General features: G+C 36.9%; 1 protein-coding gene across 1 annotated transcript in view; it reads right to left on the bottom strand.

The window, feature by feature from the left end:
• COL3A1 (collagen type III alpha 1 chain) overlaps positions 1 to 19,359 on the bottom strand; it is an 80,785-nt gene that overhangs the window by 15,795 nt on the left and 45,631 nt on the right. Inside the window, exons 5-29 of the mRNA XM_075829917.1 lie at positions 19,274 to 19,354; positions 15,586 to 15,639; positions 14,750 to 14,803; positions 12,933 to 12,986; positions 11,966 to 12,019; positions 11,662 to 11,715; positions 11,100 to 11,153; positions 10,898 to 10,942; positions 9,741 to 9,794; positions 7,266 to 7,310; positions 6,643 to 6,696; positions 5,804 to 5,902; positions 5,671 to 5,715; positions 5,488 to 5,586; positions 4,982 to 5,035; positions 4,770 to 4,877; positions 3,697 to 3,750; positions 3,455 to 3,553; positions 3,091 to 3,144; positions 2,747 to 2,845; positions 2,546 to 2,599; positions 2,408 to 2,461; positions 1,778 to 1,831; positions 736 to 789; positions 384 to 428 (exon numbers count right to left, since the gene is read on the bottom strand). Of these exons, the coding sequence (XP_075686032.1) occupies positions 384 to 428; positions 736 to 789; positions 1,778 to 1,831; positions 2,408 to 2,461; positions 2,546 to 2,599; positions 2,747 to 2,845; positions 3,091 to 3,144; positions 3,455 to 3,553; positions 3,697 to 3,750; positions 4,770 to 4,877; positions 4,982 to 5,035; positions 5,488 to 5,586; positions 5,671 to 5,715; positions 5,804 to 5,902; positions 6,643 to 6,696; positions 7,266 to 7,310; positions 9,741 to 9,794; positions 10,898 to 10,942; positions 11,100 to 11,153; positions 11,662 to 11,715; positions 11,966 to 12,019; positions 12,933 to 12,986; positions 14,750 to 14,803; positions 15,586 to 15,639; positions 19,274 to 19,354 (1,575 nt within the window). The remainder of the gene's footprint in view (positions 1 to 383; positions 429 to 735; positions 790 to 1,777; positions 1,832 to 2,407; positions 2,462 to 2,545; positions 2,600 to 2,746; positions 2,846 to 3,090; positions 3,145 to 3,454; positions 3,554 to 3,696; positions 3,751 to 4,769; positions 4,878 to 4,981; positions 5,036 to 5,487; positions 5,587 to 5,670; positions 5,716 to 5,803; positions 5,903 to 6,642; positions 6,697 to 7,265; positions 7,311 to 9,740; positions 9,795 to 10,897; positions 10,943 to 11,099; positions 11,154 to 11,661; positions 11,716 to 11,965; positions 12,020 to 12,932; positions 12,987 to 14,749; positions 14,804 to 15,585; positions 15,640 to 19,273; positions 19,355 to 19,359) is intronic.

The raw sequence follows: 19,359 nt of genomic DNA, 5'->3' as shown, positions 1-19,359 counted from the left end.
CAATAGTAATATAAATAAACCAAATCTGGTCATGACATTAAAATGATAGAGGTATCTCTGCAGTTTCACCTCAGATATTAGAGAGAGTAATGGAGTATTGCACACAGAAGAGCGTATGTGTAGTTATGCAGTTTGTATCATTGAATTATTAAATTATTCCGCCAGCAAAAAAAGTAATAACCTGAACAATGGTCAAAAAAAAAAAAACATAGAAAGAACAAAGTAAATTTTAGAAGAATGTTATTTATTTTGTTCTGAAAATCCTGTCCACTTTAAGAATTGAACCACCTTGAAATCAGAACAGCGTTTGTAGCTGTTTATTAATAGATTCGATTAAACACATTATAGCAATAGGAGCAGATTTATTGTACTTAATAACTTACCTTACCCCCTGAGTTCCCTGGAGCACCATTTTCACCCTTTGGCCCCTATAGAAAAAACAAATAGTACATTATTATTATTATTATTATTAATATTATGGTAATCACAAGCACATTATCATCAGATAATGTGATAATATTTCAATTATTAATTGTTGCTCATTTTAAATTAAATTTACACAATAACTACAATATATTTTAAAATGATTGCTAATAGATTTTTATTAAACATTACGAGTAGAAAAAAATGTGTGTAAATCTGCAAACATTGAGTGCTGGAAACTCAAATTTATAATCTTTCCATTCTTCATTACTTTTCATTTAAAAAAATATATATATTCTCGAAGTTACTTACTGCTTCCCCAGGTTTTCCATTCTCACCAGAAGGTCCAGAAGATCCGGGCAATCCCTATAAGAGTATACAAATCTTATCTCCCTCGTTGATGCAAAAACAGTTTAGAACAAAAACGATAAACTACTGTAAACCATTTTATTTCATAGCAGTCAAAGCAGGAGGAGATTCCGGAAGCAGCCAGAAGTGAATAGAAGACAACCCTTCTAAACACTGCACTAATAACCAAAATAACCCCTATTTGACACACATTCATGGATGCAATTATCATCTATGTATGAAAGCGACACTAGGAGAAATTTAAAGGATTGTCCTAAATGTATTTTCTCACGTTCTAAAATTTCACCCATTTTTGTTTAGGGCAAATGTTGTCGTTTTTGGCTCCTTGATCAATACCGCATCTTTTCCCAGCGATTAAATGGACACTAAACCTTCAGTCTATCTTATCTCTATGTTCTGCATAGTTTAATATAATCTATTGCTGCTTGAGAGCTGCCATTTCACCAGGGGAGAGGCTGACCATAGTGTACAGATTCAAAGAGAAATAATCGGCACTACACCTATTATATAGACCGATGCCTGGATTAAGCGCCACGTGTGATGTGAATCATCCGTCTGCTAGACCTTTAGAAGGAGCCCTGCTAGCCCTATTACCTGTATGTGTCAATTACTGGACATGGACGGATACAAAAATAAAGCCATTAAGTGGCTATTTCCACTATTCTGCTCTCTATATGGTCCGGCTATAGTGTTCATTGTGCCCTCTATGGACTTAGTAGTGGAAATCCAGAAAAAAACAGCTTTTCAGGTATATGCTTAGGGTAATATAGAGGCTTCAATACTCCAGAGTAAAAATTTGAGATTTTGTCCAAAAGGATGGAGATCTTAACATGATATTTACATGGCTACCCTGTAAGATAATATTGCTCTCCAGGAGTCTTAGAACATTACTCTGCTATCAACAAATCAGAGACACTCAGACATTTGTATCCTAAAAAACCTAAATTAGATCACTTTTAGTATGTTACAAGAAAATATGTTTTACCTGGAAGCCAGGTGGACCCGTTGCTCCTGGTTCTCCTCGTTCACCTGTGGGGCCCTGGTAAATACATACAGTAATTCAGTAACAAAACCAAAATTTCAATTTCACATTTTAAAAATACTACAAGTTTGATTGCTGTCATTGTATACTGTTACATCTGCTGGAGGAAAACGTAGGTGCCATTTGATTGATAGAAATCTGTCAGGGACAGCATGATAAAAATGTAGACTTTTGCACAACTTCTCATCTACTGTAGATTACAGTTTAATTGTTATGTTTAGCACTGAGATTCCAAAAATATCACATATTTTTGGAATCTCAGTGCTAAACAACAATTAAACGGTAATCTACAGTAGATGGTTGTGCAAAAGTCTACATTTTCATGAATCGTAATTTTATTTTCAGCATCTCTTATAATTACATGCCTAGGTATGGCAATTGGTGTAGGGCTGAGAACTGATATGTGGCTGTTTACTAGTATAGTAAATATGCCCACTAATATATTTTTGTACGCAAATATTTGGATTGCAGGAAATGTTTCATCTGCTAAACATTGTGATGTATTCACATTTCTTTCATGTTTATTCCATATTTAAGGTACAAAAAGAAAGCCAAAGTTGTAATGGTACTTACTGCTGCGCCTGGGGGACCCTGAGCTCCTAGGTCACCACCCTTTCCAGGAAGACCCTAATAAAAACAAAAGATTTGATATATGAAATGATAAGACATTAAATAGTAATACTTGAAGTGTAAAAGTTCATAATGACATACCTGTGGTCCCTGGGATCCGGGACCGCCTCTTTCTCCATTTTTACCAGGTTGTCCCTAAAATAGAGAAGGCAATATTAGATAAAGCAAAGATTTTTCAAGACTCTTATAAGGTAGTCATATTGTATTTTATATTTATACAGTACTGTATGCATAATTTCACAGTAACGTAAATGAATCCGAGAAATGTTGGAAAACACTTACTTCATTACCCTTTGGACCAGGAAAGCCCATTACTCCAGGCTGACCTCTTGGGCCTGGTGAACCAGCGTTGCCTGAACGTCCAGACTCTCCAGGAGGACCCTTAAAAAAAAAAAAGTGGAATTCTTAAATTATATTACAGCCAAACAGAGAAAGTAAGAAATAGTAGGCCACAAACGCAAACTCACACACCAACCAAACAAAAATAATAAAAGCCGAATTACAAAGCTCTCCTTCAGCCATAATTACAATATGCCAATTTTCACAAATCATACATAATTTGTTAAATTGAACGTGTTACTGAAACAAATACAATAAAAATAATCAACCAAACAGCGAACACTTACCGAGGGTCCTGCCTTGCCATCAGACCCAGGGCTGCCTGGACTTCCTGTAAGACCCTAAAATATGAAATAACATATTGTAACCCATTAGATTTAACAGATTTATTCTGCTAAATATTAAAGTGTTTAGAAATAATGACAGTGAACTTAGTGGGTGTCATTCCAATGGCGCTAAGAATTCACCTTTAGGAAGTAAACTACATTTTACAGAAAATGTTTTTGAGTATGAAAGATTGCAGAATAACTGACTAGACTGCTATTTTTCTGGATGTTTAAAAATTGAGTGAAGAATTCTGTAAAGAAAGTTTCAAATTAAACAGAAAGTAAGAATAACAGACATAAATGGAAAACATATATAATTATTTACCCTCATTCCAGGTAGGCCAGGACCTCCATCCCTTCCTGGTTCGCCAGAAATTCCTCGTGGTCCAGGACTTCCTGCTTGTCCTCGTTCACCTCCAGGTCCCTAAGTACATACAAGACACATACAGTAGTTGAATCTATCTATCTATCTATCTATCTATCTATCTATCTATCTATCTATCTATCTATCTATCTATCTATCTATCTATCTATCTATCTATCTATCTCTATTAAGAATTTAATTACCTTTTCACCTGGTCCTCCATTGTTACCTGGGGCTCCACGGAAACCTGGAGCTCCCTAGAAGAGAAGAAATGGCCATAGATATAAAATATTAACTAATCATAATTAATCATCATAAGTTATATTATTTTTCATTGATGACTATTAATATAAATTTGAACCCTAATTTTAACAATAATACGTCATGTGACTAATATAATTTTTTTTCTGTTCAATACAGGATTTACATCTCAAGATCCTTGCACCTTATATCCCTTAATAAACCCACACCAAAACTGCACCAAAACCACACCAAGACGGTTTCTCTCCTGCTTGCGTAACTTTCTGTTCTCTGAACACGTGGTTATCTGCCCTCTCAACCTCCTCTCCGCCTCCAAGAAGTACAGGACATCACACATTGCATGCCTCATCTCCACTGCTCCCTGCTATCTCTCTCTCTCCCCCTGTCTCTGAAGTAATGTGTTTCACATGTTGGGCAACAGATAGTATAACAGATAGTGCAGAGTCTGGCAGCAGAGCAGCAGAGCTGTTTCTTAGTTGCAGACAGTGAATAAATACAGCACCACCTCGTAACAATAGGGCATATAAGCACTGCATTTTACACTGAGGAGCGGAGGACACCCTTCCCCACAGGGTATCCCTAGACATGTGCATCTTATGCCTAATAGAAAATCTGTCCCTTATTGGGTTTCTTCTCATCTTCATATCTTAAACAAAATGTAATTTTGTAATTCATTAAACAAAAGACAACATTGACTTCCATTATCAGAGGGTTCATTTGGACTGGTTCTCTTGACAGTAAAACTCCACTAATACAAATGACAGAAAATGTATTGACTTCACTATAATCCTCTAGATTTACATTGTGTTTTTTGACTCTTATGAAATTATAGTATTATTATCATTATCGTCACATTCCTCCCTCTTTTATAGAGCACATCATATTTGACAGTCAAACATGGGAGTTTATACAAAGAAAAGTGAAATACAGGACAAATTTATTTGATTAGATATTTGACAGTGCTTCAAAATATGTCAAATATACATGACTTGCAGTAGAATATAACTTAACATACTCTGTCTCCTGGTGTTCCAGGTAAACCATTTGTTCCTGGTTCACCATTAGATCCTTTTTTGCCTTCTTCTCCTGCAGAACCAGGGGCACCGGGAGTTCCAGATTCTCCCTAAACACATATACAAAAACAATAATAGTAAAGTAGTTGTTGTTCAAGTAAAAATAGATGCCGATAATTAAGCTTTATGATTAAAAATATATCCAAGGACTTACACGCTCTCCCCTTGTACCAGGCTCTCCTTTTGCACCATCTTTGCCAGGTTCACCCTAAAATATGAAATGCAACCCTAAGTATTATGTAAAAATACATTGAAGTGAACATGTTCTATTGTAAAACATAAGCCTCACCATTATAAAAAATCGGTTCTATCCTGACCATACAGATGTAGCAATCTTTGCCTTGATTTTTAATGGGTTAAATACACAGTGGCAAGAAACTTTAACATGACTTAAAGTTTCAAGATAAGAATTGATGCATCTGTAGCGCTCTACATTTGACTAGTGAGATTAAAAATACATTAAATTCTTCGACAGATTTTAGCGCATTGTAAGAATAAATTAAATAAATACTTTGCGAATCAATAACTAGTGATACACATCTTAAGAAACCAGTTCTACAAAGATTTATTTACACTAAAAAGGGAATTTCCAAACAAAGGTACCTATCTGTTCATGACATAATATTGTTTCAACCAATGTAATGGTTTGTAGTTACTTACTCCTCCACCACGTAAGCCAGGAGCGCCATTAGTTCCGGCTGGACCAGGAGGACCTCGAGCACCACCCAGACCAGGAGCACCAGGAATACCAGAAGGTCCCTTTTGAAAATAAAAGTGATTTGTAAATTCATGTCTATGTATTGAAATAAACCAATTGTATTTTCCATACCCTGTCACACTTACCATTTCTCCTTTGCCACCTGGATTTCCATCTCTACCAGGAGCACCCTGAAATAATATGCAATGCATTGTCATATTAAATGTAAATTTAAGAAAAGTGTGTACAGTATAAATATAATTTTGAAACAATGCTTACAGCAGGGCCAGTCAAACCACCAGGACCTTGGGGGCCTTGTTCACCTCTACCCCCTGCAGATCCATCAGAACCACGAGATCCAGGAGATCCAGCTTCACCCTAAATAGACAAAAATAAGTAAATTTTGTAAGTGTAAATAACCATAATCAAAATGTTCTTCTAACATTGCCTTTACCTACCTACACCAATGTCAAGGTCTTGTAAGATATTTAATTTATTCAGTATTTTTTTTTTCTTCAAGCAAAATAATATAATAATATAAACAAATACATTTCAGTAATAATTGTCTCACTGAAGAGTTTGAAATCTGGATTTTGTTCAGTTACTAGTGTTTCATTTTACTTTGTTCTGGGCTCTTTAGAGAATTTGCACTTTAACTGGGTTACAAGAGTCCAGCTTAGCATTTCTTGTACATAGATGTGTCTCATGTCCCCAAGCTATTCAACACTCTGTGTGACAAAGCCGGTGGGAGTTGTACTGGCAGCCATATTGATTGTCATCCCCCTTGAGCTCTTGAAAAAAGTAAAATGACTGCCTATGAAAATGTGAATCACAGACACGGGGTGTAATAACATTGTGCAATCTTATTACTTTAAGCAGAACAAGATTGATCTCAAGGTTAAATGACAACCATATTGCCCAAAAAAATCAGTCGTTTTTTTTGGAGTTTTATCATAGTTTTAATTGTTTTCTTTATAATAATACAATGGATAAGAAAGTATTTTGTTAATAAAGAAATTTACATAGAAAATGTCATGCTTTTTTTCTTAAAATTTATATTACTAAACATTTTATAGTATGAGTATAGCTACTTGTTACATTATCATGCAGCAAAATACCTTAGGACCTGGACCGCCAGGGAATCCTGCATTACCAGGGGAACCTGGAGGACCCTAAAATTGACAAAAAAATAAATAAATACATGGCAGTGCACAGTGTTTAATAAAATTATTTATTTAGTAAAATGAAATTTACAATGGCATAATGCATTAGGCTGTGTTCACACAACCTATTTTCAGATGTAAACGAGGCGTATTATGCCTCATTTTACGTCTGAAAATAGGGCTACAATATGTCGGCAAACATCTGCCCATTCATTTGAATGGGTTTGCCGACGTACTGTGCAGACAACCTGTCATTTACGCGTCGTCGTTTGACAGCTGTCAAACGACGACGCGTAAAAATACAGCATCGTCAAAAGAAGTGCAGGGCACTTCTTTCAGACGTAATTTGAGCCGTTCTTCATTGTACTCAATGAAGCACAGCTCAAAACTTACGGCTGTCAGAGAAGCCTCGCAAAATGCGAGGAGGAGCAATTACGTCTGAAACGAGGCAGCTGTTTTCTCCTGAAAACAGTGTCATTTCAGACGTAAAAGCCTGCTACCGTGTGCACATACCCTGACATGCAATAAATAAAATAAAATGTATTCCTCTAAAAAAGAAAATCACATAATATTCTTACCGACTGACCAGAAGCACCAGGAGATCCATCATTACCACGTGCACCCTAAAACGAATGTAGACATTAATTGAATATCTTACAAGCATGTTAAGTAATATAAAATAAACATTCCAGTCAGTAAAGTATGGTAAGGAAAATGAATAAGCTAATCAACATAATTGTATTTTTTTCCTCCTCGCTTTCCAAAAGCCAAAACTTTTTTCTTTTTGCATCAACGTAGCTATATGAAGGCTTGTCTTTTGCTCGACGAGTTGTAGTTTTAAATGGCACCATTTAGTGTACCATATAATGTACTAGGAAACTGAAAAAAAATCTATATGGAGTGGAGTAGGAAAAAAAAAAACATTGACACCCTGTGCTCGCGTTGCAGGGTAGCCAATGGAATGATAGAGGGTTCACCTCCTCTTTCTAACGGCCTAGATGCAGTGGTCGCTATTCACTGCTGCATCTGAGTGGTTAAACAGGCGAGATCAGAGTTATCTCCTCTTCCGGCTATTACAGTGAAGTATCGGCTGTAATATACTCCCCCCTCCCTGTCCATGAAGTACAGTTACAACAAATGTATGGAAGGAGTTAATGTTATTTGTGGTTTTATACTGTGCATTGAAAGTACAGAAAGTGGCACATTGTAGATGCTCCTGGATAGTAAATATGGTAATACAGTATATTCACAAGACAGCTTTACCTCCTTAGAGAGAAACTGTCACCTCTTCTGACATATCTATTTTAGTAAATACTTGTACTCCCCATAAAATAACAATTCTGAAACATATTTTCTTAGAATTCTGCATTGTGCCGTTTCTCTGGCATTCATCGTAGAAATACATGAATAAATTGACACCTGGGTATTACCATTCCCGTTGCCAAATAGACTTGTCCCTATAGAGTCTCACCCTGTCAGTGCTAATTAAATAGTTATTTCAAGGGGTATACCGTTATTTACTACATCAGACATGTCAGGCGAAGTGACAAGTCCTCTTTAACCCCTTAACGACGTGCCATGTACGTGGCAAACAAGGAGAAGTATGGAGTAGGCTCACGGGCTGAGCACGCTCCATACTTATCAGGTAACGCTCCATACTTATCAGGTAATGGCTGTGTAATACAGCTGATGGCTCACTGCAACGGGTGGAATCAAATATCACTTTAATTCTTCCCGTTTAACCCATTAGATGCCACGGTCAATAGTGTCCGTGACATTTAAAGCGAAAGTATGAGGGAACAGCCCCCTCCAGTGTACCATCACCCCCTTGATGCGATCGCAGGGTGCCGATGGTTGTCATGGCAGCCTGGGGGCGTAATGCAGGCTGCCAGGCCCACCATCTTTGTGCTTCTGTGCCTCCTGTACTCCTATGAAGCCCTGCCTCCGGCAGGGCTTCGTGGGAGATTGTAGGGAACATGATTGACTGCAATACATTTGTACTGCAGTATATCAAGTAAGTGATCTAATGATCACTGGTTCAAGTCACCTGGGGGGACTTCTAAAAAAACCAAAAAAATGCTAAATAAAGGTTTTTTAATAATCCCCAAAAAATATTAAAAGTTGAAAACCCCCCCCTTTTCCCATTTTTTACTAAAGTAATGTTAAAAACAGTTAAATAACAGGTATTGCTACATTCATCAAAGTCTGAACTATTACAATATAACGTTATTTAACCTGAACGGCATGAAAAAAAAATAAAACACCCAAATTGTTGTTTTTTCGTCACCTTAGCTGCTTAAAAAAATTGAATAAAAAGTGATCATAAAGTCACATGTACCCCAAAATGATACCAATAAAAACAACAGCTTGCCCAGCAAAAGATAAGCCCTGAAATCACCCAATCGACAGTAAAACTTTATGGTTCTCAGAACACCCCAAAAAAATTTTTTAAACATTTTTTTTATAAAACTGGTAAAACAATAACAAACACATATCAAATTGGAATTGCCACAAACCTATCAACCCCTAGAATAAAGTGAACATGCAGTATTTACCATCTGATGGACGCCGTAAAAGCAAAACCCACAAAGAATGACGTAATCACTGTTTTTTGCCCATTTCACCCCACAAATATTTTATTTTTACACCTCCCAGTGCAGTATGTGGTACATATAATGGTGCCATGCAAACTACAACTTGTCCCGCAATAAACCAGCCCTCATACTGCTATGTCAACTAAAAAATAAAATTTTTATGGCTTTTGGAATGCGGGGAAGAAAAAACTAAAATGAAAGAAACTAAATTGGCCATGTCCTTAAGGGGTTAATTAAACAATGGGAAAATGTACCACAGTCCAATTCACATAGAGCTGGATCGGTGTTGCAGCGGGTGGACAAGAGTGGTGTTGTCCAGTGGAACTTAGAAGTTGGACTCCCAATGATCAGGAAGTGATGGTGTATCCTAGTAATATACTATCACTTCTTAAGATGGGAAAACCTTTTAATAGAAAAACTAAATATCGAGTATGGCCCAGTTTAGCGACCATTACTTACAGCTGTTCCCGGTGAGCCAGGGCGGCCTCTCTCACCAGATTGTCCTCTTGGACCCTATAAAAATAAATAGAGAGAATTAAATAAAGGAGTGTATTTCCCTCAATTAAATAATGCTAGTAATCATGATAATAATACTAATAATGAACCAGAATTATAGCTTGTAATATTATATTGTCAGTGAATTACAGAGTAGATTTAGTCTTCCCACTTTCTCTCCAAATTTAGTATTTTTAAAACTCATTGGGGAAGATTTATCAAAACGAGTGCACAGCAAAAAAGATCTTGTTGCCAATAGCAACCAATGATAATTTACCTTTAAGTTTTGTAGAGACCCTAAGGGTATGCCCAGACGTGGCGGAGTTCTGCATACACTGTCTGCATCAATGCCGCACAGAATCTGCGTTGCAGATTCTGTTGCGGCTTTGCCTAAAATGGGCATTAAATTTATGCGGACTAGCCGTTGCGTATTGAGGGGAAAGTACTTTCCCTTCTCTCTATCAGTGCAGGATAGAGAGAAGGGACAGCACTTTCCCTAGTAAAAGTAACAGAAATTCATACTTACCCGGCCGTTGCCTTGGTGACGCGTCCCTCTTGACATCCAGCCCGACCTCCCTGGATGACGCGGCAGTCCATGTGACCGCTGCAGCCTGTGATTGGCTGCAGCCGTCACTGGACTGAAACGTCATCCCGGGAGGCCGGACTGGAGGAAGAAGCAGGGAGTTCTCGGTAAGTATGAACTTCTATTTTTTTTACAGGTTGATGTATATTGTGATCGGAAGTCACTGTCCAGGGTGCGGAAACAGTTACTGCCGATCATTTAACTCTTTCAGCACCCTGGACAGTGACTATTTACTTAGATGTGATCGTTAACAGGTGGATCCTGCATGTCTGAGACACACAGGCCCCGCAGTCACTGAACCTGTCAGTCCTGCGGACCTGCCGAATTCAGGTCTCAGCACTAGATACAGCTGCTCTGTATACAGAATACAAAGCAGCGGTATCTCAAAAAGGTATATATATAAAACGATGTTAAAGGTGTACATAGACTTTAAATATATATTTTTCAAGCAATAAGTTAAATTTACCAATAATAAAATGTTTGTTTTCTTTTTGTTATTTGTATATTAATTGCCTTTAAATAGAATAAAAGTAATTACCGCTGCGCCAGGCAATCCATTGTCACCAGGAGCGCCAGATTCTCCCTAGTAAACAAAATGTATAAATATAAGTACAAAAAAGAAAGAAACAACATGAAATAATAAAAACACAATAAATAGACAGACAGGTAGAAAGTTTCGCAGGATACACTGAGTGTTTTCCATACATAAGGAGACAGTATATAAATATATGAAGAATTACCCTCAGTCCAGGAGCTCCATTATCTCCCTTTGGCCCGTCTCTTCCATCTATACCCTGCAGAGAAGAGAATTATTAATATCATAGTGTTATAGAAATATACATTGATCAAAACCTCTACCATGCATGTAGGATCTAGTGTTTTAGAATTGTTAAATCTTTCTGAACTATGTTGAGATGTGCGTGCATGACAGTTCATATAAGTGTTCCCCAGCTTTCCCTCTACTGGGTAAAAGTTTCTCCATATTGTCGTATATGTTTCTAGAGGGAAATAATATAGATGAATTTAGGCAGGTTCTATAAAAAAAACCAACACTATTATAATGGGGTTGTCACCTTTTGGCAAAGGTCTCCTGACTATAAGCTGATCCCAGGGTGTTCTGCTGCTGAGTGTATGTGAGGTATGCATACTAGGTATATATAATCATAGGTGTAATATATAATACAATCTTTATTACTATTATACATTTCCTTTATACTGCACATTATACGTTAATATGTAAATATGGTCTTTGATTAGAAGATGATAAAAACGATAAAACAGAGATTGGGATGAAATACTTACTCTGTGGCCTTTTATGCCAGGGAAGCCAGCCATACCAGGTGGTCCTCTGCCTCCCTATATAAAACAATGAAATCTTAAGTTCAACTAGGGTACAATGCTCATAAATGTCCTACTGGTAAATAAATAAACTGCTGATAGCAACCTGAAATTCATTTGTGTACATCTAATAGTAATAAAACATGGATTTAGAACAAACTATAGACTGAGGAAACGGCTTTTTCGGTTTAAAAATAATAACATTTTACTGTCCACTTATAGTATTCCTCATACACTTTGTCATACGTTCTGCTTTAGTGACACTTACAGGGGCACCAGCTACTCCACGTTCTCCAGGTCTTCCAGGTCTACCGGATTCTCCCTTAATAAAGTTAGGAATATATTGTAAGTTACTATAAATTCTTATACGTATATTTCAAACCCAACTTGTTGTCCCTAGTGTACATTCATATGCCTCCAATTTCATACAAACTCATACAGAGTTTATTTTTCTATCAAATTTCTTATGTATCAGACAAAAAAAAAGTGTGGCATGTTCCATTGGACGCCGTAAAGCCTAAGATGAAGGTGCCGTTGTGAGTGCATGCAATTTTCTGCTTTTTATGTTTGAACGCCCTTTAGGCTACATGCACACATTGCGTATTTTGCTGCAGAAAATACGCAGCAAAGCTGCAGGAAACTGCAAGAAATTCACAGGAAACAATGCACCTGAAGGTGCGTTTTTCGGTGCGGTTTTTAAGTTTTGCTTCGTAAATCGCAGGATTTTCATGCTGAGGGTTTTGCTGCATATTTCTGTAGAACTAGGGAGATCGAATTCGCAAGTGGAATCGTGGAATAAATTGAAATGCTGCGGTTTCGAAAATAAGCATTGCATGTTAATTTACGTGTGTGAAAATACCACAGCATAGACATGAGATTCCCTGGAATCTCATTGCCTATGCTAGTACTGTATTGTGCTGCAGTTTTTCCGCACGCAAATACGTAATACGCATCGGGTGCATTGACCCTTAAGAGGGAAATAAACCAAAATTACATCGTGATGTTGCATAACATCGAAATTGCACAATAGATCATAAGGTTTTTAAATAATCCTGTAGGTAAAATACCTGCGCTAGGCTTTTAATAGTTACGTTCATTGTCAAATTCAAACGTTGCCTCATCCTGAGTCTAACATTATAGCTGTAACTGATATATTATGGGCGATGAAATGTGCAATTTATCGCTGTTATCATGTGACATGATAATCATGTTGAACTGTTAGAAAATATACGTACATCTTTTCCGAATGGTCCAATAGGTCCAATAGGTCCGGCTTGTCCTGGTGGTCCCTAGAAAAAAAATGAAAATTATAGAGAATTAATTCTAAAGTGTTGCAGCGAGTGTTAATGAACTAAAACAATGTCATTTCATTTCAACGAAAAAATAAAATAAAGAAGAGGGACAAATATTTTGTTGTTTCTATGCCAACGATTTGTAAATAAACTTTTATAAATTGATTTTAGTCACTGAATGTAATGAGCTGCTACGTATTGTATATATTACATTTCAGTGCTGTCGACACTGCTGTACAGACAGAGGAGTAACTTGATGCGTCTGGGCCCCAAAAACCACGTCTTTAATAGTACTAGACTCCTCATATTGGGCAGAGGGACCGCTTGGTGGGGCTGTAACCTCTGAAGACCCGATAGTAACGCCTCTGTGTACAGTGTATTTGCTGAGGTCACAATTCCCCTCGAAGCAGTGCCTTAAAAAATAAGGAAAGAGACGGGGGGTGGGGGAGGGTGGGACTGAACAGACTAGAGTATTTATACAGAGTAATGAGTGCTCAGTTCCCTACACCAGTTTATGATAGAAGACCTGGCACAGGAACGAGAATACTGAACCTCTCGGCATCTCTGGATTATCAAAGACTGGACCCAATGTCACAACAAGTACCCCATTGACTGGATCACCACGTATTGCCACAGGGTTTCTAGAAAATGGACACGCTGTTACTGAGACACCAGGAACTGGACAATGTAGCACTGGTGGATCACCATGGACAGGGCATGGTATATAGTATATGTGCCAGAGAGTTTTGTGTGTTCTCCCTAAATATTTTGTAATCATTTATATTTTGTGTGTTTTTCTCCACATATTTTTTGCAGACAGATGTTGCCCTTCGTAGTCATGTAGTTTACATTTTCCTGGTATTTATATATGTAAATGCCTGATGCTTTGGTAAAGGCTTTCTACTTAGTCTATAATGATACCATCAAGTACATGTATAAGGGACGTCATGTTACAAAACCCTAATATTATGTTTGATGTTCTGTACTAGGTTTACTGTGTATCCATAATAGTGTTTCATACAATAGAAATAGAATATTTAGCATTAAGACTGGATCTAAATGTCTTTCATTCTTAGACCAACGCTGTGAACTTTAGGAATTTCACGAGCATTCCATTGCGTTTTGGAAACGACTGATTCCATCTAGAGGTTATATATATTATTACAGCATGCATATTAAACATTTTCTTTCTGTGGCATATGTCTTTCAGATGTAACTGAACTGTGGTGATTTTTGGGGGGATAAGTAACTGTATATTGTGCTCTATCAACATCTCACAAATCGAAATGATGTTTTTTTTGTGTAGATTGTATGCCTACAGTCTCCAGCGATCATTAAATATGGAACAAATCACTGGTTCAATGAATTTGACAATCTAATAATTGTAACTGCAGAAAACGTGGTGCAAAACCAGCTGCATTTTTTCACAGTTTTGGACAACCGCAGTGTTTTTTTACCCACAATTTTGCACACGATAGGCCCAAAAAAAAACGACAAACTAAAAACTGGCATGTGTAAATATTGTATCCTCAAAAAAGCTCCCAGATTGTGAATATACTTCAGATAACCCGGGTGATAATTCGGCTGATCACGGAGGCTGCTATTAAAAGTTTTGCTCAGAAGAGATTTACAGATGGAAATCTTTGAGAGATTTGAACAATGTTTATAGTGAGGACAGGAACACGTCTTTCACCAGCGTCAGTGAGCCAGCTGCCTATCTTTGGTCAGCTTTAGGCTGTTTCTCAATAGTAGTTACTTACAGGAGGACCAGGCTGTCCAGATTCACCTGCGGGTCCTTGATAACCATGAGGCCCCTATTGACAAAAAGCAAAATAAAATAAAAGTAAAAGCAAATGTATTATTTTGATATGTTTGACAACATTGTCATAGATAGCAGCTGTAATTGTCAGTGATAAATTCTGATCTTAAAACATTTCTTACTAAAAAAATAATAAAAGGAATACAAGAAAGGTAAAAGAACATCAAAATGGTAACAAATGCCCCCTACAAGTAAGAGACATTTTCAAAGTTATTTCATACAATAGAGAGGCATTGTGTCGGGTATGTACCTAAACATAAGGACAACTATGGGAGAACCAAGTATAAGACTATATATCAGAAACAGGTGAATCCTGGGAAACACATATATAGCGAGAATGAACAAACCAATATACAGCTTGGTGACAATTCTGATCTAATGACTTCAGATGTCCATGAACATATTGACAATGACTACAGTATAGATCAATGGGGTTTCTAAAATATTTTAATTCATCTTTATATATGTTTTTGTTCACTATAAGTGTTTTTAGACACCTGAAGATCAGGGTTACCACCATGGAAGGTGAGACATGGTACTATATAGACAGTTTTCTAGCATTCACCTATTTCAAATGCATGAGAATAAATGTTACATAGTTACATAGGTTGAAAATAGACCCATGTCACTACCATGATTGGCCATATTCAGAGCCAAACTGCTTGTCCATCTATGGCTAAGGCTGGCACCATACCTACAACTTTGAGAAATGTACTAATATATTATTTAATTATAATATAATTAAAATATTAAAGTAGAAAATATAAATATACTTACGGGTTGGCCAGCTGGTCCCTGTGGCCCTGGCGATCCAGCAGGTCCAGGAGCACCCTAAATAAACAGACAAGAGCTAGTCAGAATTGCTAGTCACTCACTTTAGTATAGACTAAGTACTGATACTGCACTGCTGAGCATGGAGCTACAGAGGATATGTATTGCTTTTCTTTATCTTATAGCAATAAGCAGTTAATAATATCAAAAATTGCTATTGAAAGTATTTACATCGTTTTACCTCTCTCCAGGAAATACTACAAGCATTTAATATTTTTCAGAACTGTTTCAGGCCCAGGGTATTTTGGGTCTTCAGGATAAGACATAGTTTAGCCATCTTTAGTATACATTATTTTAACGGGTATAATCTTTATATTTGTTTGGCAATCAATGTGATTTTTGCAGACGCCTCTTTGTAACCAATAAAGGTTTCATTTTTTATCATTTTTATACGTATAATTTTGTATTTTTTTTGGCTTTAGTTTGAAAAAAAGTAAAGAAAAAAAAGCTTTTTTTTTACATTCTAATTAATTTTTCTAGTAGTCATATAGTGTTAGACCCTAGTATAATCACCCTAGTGGTAGACTTTAGATGTGTAATCGTCATTGTATACCAATAATTTAAATATATGACATGTCTATTTTAGAGTAATTGGGTCAGGGCTAGCATTACAAAAATTATTGGTGGGGTTTTTTTTGGGGGGAGGGGATTTTATTTAAAGTTGGGCACACTGCTGCCATGGCAGCCCATCAAACCATGTGATTGTGTTTCAGGGGTGCCGATGGGTTGATAGAGGAAGCCCCCTTCCTCTGTCTAACCACTTAGATGCCACTGTACTTGTACATCAATTCGTGGGAACTGCATATTTCCCACAACATAATAGTACGTCACAGGACTGGAAGGAGGTCAAACTAGAAAATATTTTAGTAGTTATTAAAAGTCTGAGACATGCAGGACCCACTGTCACTGAACCCGTCAGTCCCGCGGACCTGACGAATTCAGGTCTCAGCGCATGATACAGTTGCTCTGTATACAGAATACAAAGCAGCTGTATCTCAAAAAGTAAAAATTATTTCTTAGTAAAATGGATTTAGAAAGTTGCAACAATCACACTGATGCATAATTTCTATCTATCTATCTATCTATCTATCTATCTATCTATCTATCTATCTATCTATCTATCTATCTATCTATCTATCTATCTATCTATCTATCTATCTATCTATCTATCTATCTATCTATCCATCCATCCATCCATCCATCCATCCATCCATCCATCCATCTATCTATCTATCTATCTATCTATCTATCTATCTATTACGATGTCAAAGGTGTACATAGCCTTTAAATATATATTTTTCAAGCAATAAATTTAATTTGCCAATAATAAAATGTTTGTTTTCTTTTTGTTATTTGTATATTAATTGCCTTTAAATAGAATAAAAGCTTGTTATTTTTAGTCAGTCAAACAAAAATATTTGTTCAAGCTGACATGTATAATGATGTTAGCAGCTGAAACATTAGTTGTCACCCCATTCTTTGGTGGAAGAGATTGTCTAATATCAGACAACTGGCAATTATCCAGTATAACAAGTATGGGTTAATACCTAAACGTCTCATTACATCCCACAATCAGCTGATCTTTCTATACGTTTTTCCTGCAGGGAAAATGCGGTATGACATGGCATCCATTCAGATAAGTGGCAATCCATGTAATACATAGACAGTTCAGGTCCGCTAGAGCGGGAGATGCTGCTTGTTTGGCTCACTGAGGGGGTCCTGAGTGGCAAACTCTATGACATACATATACCCTAATAGGGCATATAAAAAGGTTTTTTTCTTGATAGGATAACCCCTTTATTCTACTAACTGAGTGGTTCCCATCACAAAGGATATGGGGGGTTTTGAATAGAGTTTTTGCAAATGTTGGCAAACTCTTCAAACATTCGTTAGAAATAGCTAAATCTAATGGTTTTATAGATATATTTGATTTGAACCATGTTTTGAACCTCTTACAAAATGCAAGGAGTCCTGCGATCCGCTGACTTCTAGGTGCCCATACCAATGAATAGGCCATAACGTAAAATATGTCCATGTCAGGTACTCTAGAATGGAAGATATATATATATTTGCATCACTCTGCTCTTGGTAATAGACAGAGGTCTTGATCAGATGATCTTCCTTCTATGGTTATGGCATTAGGACATGGGTTCTCCTTATAGGACTACTCTTAATAGGATTCTCCCGTTTTTGAGCCTAAAGAGAACATTTTTTATTTGTTCTGTCTTGTTTGATCAAACGTTCACCTTATCAGTATTTGCTATATTTGTCTAGCTCATCTTACTGTAAAGACAGGAGTAGTACATTCCAAACTGTTAGAAGAAACTGGTTTAGGTATTGACTGTATGTTATATTTTTATATATTTCACACTGATGGTACATCCAGTTATGAATTAACTGTTTGATGACTTGCTCCGGGACAAAGGTTCTTCTCTTTTTTATAAGTCCATGAACTAAAATCTTAGATACCACAGTTGTATGGATGTGTGTGTTTGCATCAACAGACATCCCAGTCTATGGACACGCTATATTTGTACAGTTTAATGTATACACCTTGTCCATAGCCAGCGTATTAAATCAACAGAGATTCTCCTTAAACATAAAATAAAACATGAACATAGTTGTCAATTATTATATTGTTAACATGATAAATTAGGCTGTAAAAGAAATAAACTTTTATCAAATGTTTTCTCCATAGAAATTGGTAATGTCTAGAAAAAAAAAACATTTTAGACTTAAATGTCCTTGTTTTTATCTGTTTTGTCTGTACATCAGGAGCTTTTCGCTCCAGTTAGGGACTCGCAAGTCTGGGGATCCTTGTCGTGGATTGCGAGCTTGCGTCCTTTTGGCCAAAATGATCACTAATACCCCAGGTATTTTTCATTATTACTTATATTCGCTTCTTTTGGACACAGCCAGGTCTTTGATGATAAATGTCCTTGTTTTTATCTGTTTTGTCTGTACATCAGGAGCTTTTCGCTCCAGTTAGGGACTCGCAAGTCTGGGGATCCTTGTCGTGGATTGCGAGCTTGCGTCCTTTTGGCCAAAATGATCACTAATACCCCAGGTATTTTTCATTATTACTTATATTCGCTTCTTTTGGACACAGCCAGGTCTTTGATGCTGGGAGAGCATGGTGTGTTGTTGTTTGGCCTAGCAAGCAGGGTAGCCCGCTCTATGAATTATCAAGGCGTCACAAATAGGCTTCTACCTGGCTAGTCACGTTGCGCCTCATGACTTACACACTATTCCTCCATGTTTCACACACTTGCATCCCATTATTCATTTATTTTTTAGGCACTTCACTCATTACTGCCCCCTATATTTCACTCACATTATTACACTTGCACATACACTATTCATTTATTATTTCTTACTACACATCCCATGCACCACATACCACTCCCCTCAAGACTAGTGGGAGTGGCTATTATTATTTAAAGCACCTGCTCACTCGCCTTCATCAGCGTTTCAGACCTGGCTGTGTCCATTTGTAAGTATGGCCTTTTTCGGTGTTTTTCAATTATTATATTGTTAACATGATAAATTAGGCTGTAAAAGAAATAAACTTTTATCAAATGTTTTCTCCATAGAAATTGGTAATGTCTAGAAAAAAAAAACATTTTAGACTTACGAGCATCATTTGGCCACCAAGTTGACCTGAGCCAGATTTAAAGTCATATCCAGATTTGGAGTCATACTGGGGCCTGTAAATCTGTA

The sequence above is a fragment of the Rhinoderma darwinii genome, chromosome 6, assembly GCF_050947455.1.
Source record: "Rhinoderma darwinii isolate aRhiDar2 chromosome 6, aRhiDar2.hap1, whole genome shotgun sequence".
NCBI lineage: Eukaryota > Metazoa > Chordata > Amphibia > Anura > Rhinodermatidae > Rhinoderma > Rhinoderma darwinii.
This window is presented reverse-complemented; position numbering and strand designations above follow the sequence as displayed.